At 38.2% G+C, this 5051-nt stretch overlaps 1 protein-coding gene across 1 annotated transcript in view; it reads right to left on the bottom strand.

Annotated features, from left to right (window-relative positions):
• Positions 1-6: 6 nt before the first annotated feature.
• The window catches only part of LOC140342129 (NACHT, LRR and PYD domains-containing protein 3-like), a 32556-nt gene continuing 27511 nt past the window's right edge, over positions 7-5051 (bottom strand). Inside the window, exon 10 of the mRNA XM_072428200.1 lies at positions 7-1237. Coding sequence (XP_072284301.1) covers positions 1150-1237 — 88 coding nt within the window. The 3' untranslated portion in view covers positions 7-1149. The remainder of the gene's footprint in view (positions 1238-5051) is intronic.

The following is a 5051-nucleotide window of genomic DNA, read 5'->3' on the forward strand; positions in this document are numbered from 1 at the left end:
TATTATTAAACTGTATATAAAAAAAATCAGTTAAAACAAGGGTGCATAAGCATACTAAAACCTGTAATATAACTGTACAGCAGCATGTATAATATAAATATATATATTATATGAAGATTTCTTTGTATTCGATTCAATACAGTTATTTTGAATCCAATACAAAATGTTTAATTTTCCCGCCTTCCTCCCGCACCAACGTCACCGGGAAACCCCGGAGAATGTCTCTGCAGTCGCCCGCTGAAGATCGGAGGAAGAAGACGTGTCCCGAAGACCTGCAGGGACAAGCAGGACGCTGAGGGATGCCATAGGAACAAGGTAAGTGGTGTTAAGCTGGTGCTGACACGTTGTTTACAATCATGTTGGTGTAACACTTGTCCTGGGTGCTAGCGCTTTTACTGCTCCACTCTGCCCTCTACAGGCATCTCTATAAGGTTTTGGACAGCGGTAAGCAGCTGACTGGTAGCCAAGAGGACATAGATGGGTCACAATTGTACCTGACCTTCGGATAGGTGAATGTAGCGGACGTAAATTTAAACATGGAATCCATGTATGGTGTGAAGTGTTTTATGCATGACCTCCTAGCCACAGTTGTCCATGTTCCCGGCTTGACAGGTTTCTTTCCTCTTGTGATTACTAAAGGGTATCAACCTCTACCTTTCTTGAAACCTTCACCCTACTTCTGATTTTCCTCCTGTCATATCCTGTAATCTTCCAAGCCCTTTGATCACTTTGCATCTTTTTTTTTCTTTGGCCTTCCCCAATGTTGGAGCAGTTTTAGAGTGTATAAATCTGCAAACAACATATTTTCTTACCTAATGCATTCCCATTATAGCTGCTGGAGTATTCATTTCACATTATCATTTCTTCTGTGTTGGTTTTGGTTCAAAGAATTTCTGTTGAGTGTTTTTAGGAAAACTTCTCTATTATGGATGTTCAGTTGTCATTGCCTAGTATATCCTCCAAGTCCCGAACTGATTTAAATAACTACAGGAATCAGATAACAGGTGTTATAAGGTGTTATAATGACTGGCCATTGAGCACCAATCAGCAATAGAAAACTGGGCTTCTGATTTCGGTTATACATGCGGTGTCCTTGGGTTAAGTTGCTCACGGCTAACTCCACAACTGTAGCAGATTCTAGTGCAGTCATCATATGACAACCTGTAGTCCTGCCTGCTGCTTTTCCAGCTTTTTTAGTTCTTGTCTTGCATTATCTGACAGGGGGTTGTTTCTGATCCTAGAAGAGAAGATATAAACAGTCATCAGATCTCAGCAGAACACTCTCACTATTCCCCAGCATTCTACAGGATCTCTACTTCACCAACCTGTCATGTAGAATTTATATAATCAACAGGTGACACTGTACTATGGATACTACTGGGGAATGTCAGATTATAAAACAGAATCTTCCTCCTCATAGGTTATTTGTCCAGTAAGATCTGTTCTGTGTTATCTCACAGTCACCAATCACATTTAGACTTTATAATCCCAGCTTTCCTAGGGCAGGGATAGTTCTGATTGGTGGTAGAGTAACATAGAATTGTTCTTATTAATGAGTATGAATATGTTCTATGAAATTTTAAAAAAATATTGAATACAGAAGAACACCTATAACTGTCACAGTAAGGAGTAAAATTAATCTGTTTTACAGTCAGTATATCCCTGCTGCTCAGTAGGGGAAAATATTAGACCTAGTATACAAGAAACTATTTTGCCTTTTACCAAAGAATCGACTCGATATTCTGATTGGTACATTTATGGAAGTAAGACCTGAAACACTGCACACATGTGCGGAGTTATGCCCTTTCAGATTGTACACATTATCCAGCACGTGTCCCTTTGATCTACATTTACCCATGGATCCGATCTATCAATCTATCCCAGTGTTCCCCACAGCCCATTTTAGCTAGGTGCACCACCCAGCACTTTTCAGCAACCAACCGGCTGTTTTTGGGTGGTTACTAAAGAGTTGGGTCACAATTCATGGGCTTCCACCCACCTACAATTTCTTCCCACCCGCCCAGCTTAAAAAAAATTCTGGGTTAAGCACCGTATCCGATCTATCACAACTGATCAGAACCCCCCAAAATGGTCACTTATAATTAATCATAGGTGCTGAATTCTTTTAGATCTCATACGTAAAAACCTGCCCATGTATCATAGCCATTACTGGTCATAGCTCAGATTTAGAAAAGGTGTGAAACTCTGCACCTAGGGGGTGAAATGAAAGAAAATCCTAGCTTGAAAGCTCTTCGGGGCAGGGTCCTCTCCTCTTCCTGTGTCCTGTCTGAATCTGTCATTTACAACCCTTATTTATTGTACAGCTCTGCATAATATGTTGGTTCTATATAAATCCTGTTTTAATAATATGTATAATAATAATTATGATAATACCATAAAAAAGAAGCAAGTCCATCAAGTTCAAACTACTAGGGACCTAATGGAGTAATAGAATACAGTTATTTATGTATAAAACCCCCACATTTTCTCCCGGTTTCTCCAAGTCCCCAAATGAGCCTTCCTTCAATACTAAAAATATACGATTGAAGAATAAACTAGTGAGGTAGCCAATACACCTTGTTCTCCTATGGTCACCAAAGCCATTTAACGCCTGTGACCTAAGATCATGATCAGATGCACCTAATCTTTTTAACATCATTATTAGCTTATAGTTTTCATATAGCAGGTCCTCAACTTCCGTGTTCAAGAGCAAAGATTCACAAACATTTCAGAATTGTTCTAGTAGATAGCACTAAATCAGAATAGTTTATAGGTTTCTAAAGTCAAAGGAAAAGCCAGTATCACTTATAAACAAACTATTAGGCTCAATTTTACTGCAGACCTAAAAATTGTACATTTAAAGCCTAACGCCAGATTTATAGTTTAGCACACTTGTAGGTAGTCCTTTTTCTGTGCCTAGTGATCAGTTCCATTTCCCTAAACATTGTGACTGACACACAACAAGCATTAGTAGCTGTAGCAAAGGCCAGACACCGGCCCTCTACTTTCTGCTGTCCAATTTGTCCTTTGTCTCAGCCTCATGCATGGGGGTTACCCAGGGTGGTCTGTAAGGTCAATTCAGTCCGGGAATTCCAATATGCTGATACAGTGGGCCTGATTCACCAAATCAGCAAAATGGGAAGTTCACTCATGCGTATTCGTCATCCTACATCGGACCCTTTTAACCAATTTATCAACGGATTTTCAGCCATCCAGAATACGCTGGTGTATTCTCTCAACATTTATGAACTGAAATGATCTGGCGCTTTGAGGCACGCATCTCCCGCAGCTTGACCCTAGTGAGCGTGCATTAAACGTCATTGTTTCCCTAACAAATCATTCTTTTTAATGACACACATCTTTCAGCCCTAAATAAAAATGAATGATGTGTTCAAATGTTTAAAACATGTATATTAGCTTAGAAAAAAGCATATTTTTAAATAAACGCATATTTTCGGGTCCTGAAAGAGTTAACTGATTTCCCTGGCAAGGGAAGACCTCACTTTTGCCAATGGACTAGATCATCCACCCACGTTCTTGTTTGCTTTTATAGAGATATATATTTGGATAAATTGTGTGTGTGTGTGTGTGTATATATATATATATATATATATATATATATATATATATGGAATATACATGGAAGTGTGGGTTTACATGTGTTTGGTGTACATTTAAATCTGTGCATGTATACACATATAAAAGAGAAATTATAGGAAGAAAAAGGCAAATAGTTTTTTTTTTCTTTTTTGGCATATTGCTTAACACGTATGTACTTCAAATTGAAAAGATTGGCCATCTCACAGACTACTGTACATTTGTGGATGATATTGTTTCTGGTTAAAGGAGGAATTCACATTTATGTTCTTCCACTACCAAGCTGATGTGATCAAGTGATTATATAGTGGGCCAAGATCTAAAATGGCATTTAAACTGCATAAACACCCCGAAAAAAGCAAGATGACAAGATGAGTTAAGTTCTCTGCCTTATGTTATCCAAAATTGTAACTTATGTTATCCAAAAATTGTATGATTTTAGACTACTTCTTGCTCTGCAAATGGCACAGTATAATCCCCTGCTAGCAGAAAGCTGTCTGCACCTACATACATCCAGGATCAGTGACTTAGGGCTCCCTCATTCATAAAAACATTCATTAGGTTGCAGTGCCCCTTCTCTCTATGATGAACAGAGCTCTAGAAAAGGGAATTGATCATTACCGGACAATTCCCACCACATTGGCATGGAAGAAAGAAGGGAATTTACTTGAATAGAGGCATAAAATGTTTGCGGTAAATATTAGTATTGGGTGGAGGAGCAGTTTTGTAACCATTTGTAATGAGGCTCCATAATAAATCAATTACGGGGCCTTGTCACTGGTCATTATCTCAATATAGTAGTTATTCAGGATCTTATATCTTCTCATAGATGAGACCACTCGAGTTATTATATTTTATAAAGGAAAATGTACATACATGTTTAGAGGATGATTCATATTGTGATAGATATATTCAGTGGTACCTCGGTATAAGTCTGCTTTGATATAAGTCCAACTTGGTATAAGTCCTGTTTAAACACGAAAAATTTTACTTGGTATACAACCTTTGTGCTTGAATTTGTATGGGTCAAAATGAGTCATAACACCACGCGCTACATTTATTTACCTCTCTCGAGACAAAGCCACGACTGCCCACTAGCGTCAGTATGCCAGTTGCTACCATTCAGTGAACAACACGCGCTATAACTCTCTGTGAATTACATAACATCTCCTCCTCCTCCCTTCTCATCACCATCCTAGTAGGCACTCCACTCTTCTCAGCAAGGTAAAGTGAGGTTATATTTTCATTAATTTCATCTAATTGCTTCTGTATTTATGTATTTTAGTATTAAGTAGTGTTGAAATTATTTTATACAGCCCCATCAATGTATAATATCCCAAGGGATTATATCCCAAGAACAGATTATTAATTTTCCTTTTATTTCTTCGGATATGTATATGGGAAAAATTTGTTTGGTATAAATCAAGGGATCTGGAACAGATTAAGGACTCATA

The sequence above is a fragment of the Pyxicephalus adspersus genome, chromosome 12 (assembly GCF_032062135.1).
Source record: "Pyxicephalus adspersus chromosome 12, UCB_Pads_2.0, whole genome shotgun sequence".
Lineage (NCBI taxonomy): Eukaryota > Metazoa > Chordata > Amphibia > Anura > Pyxicephalidae > Pyxicephalus > Pyxicephalus adspersus.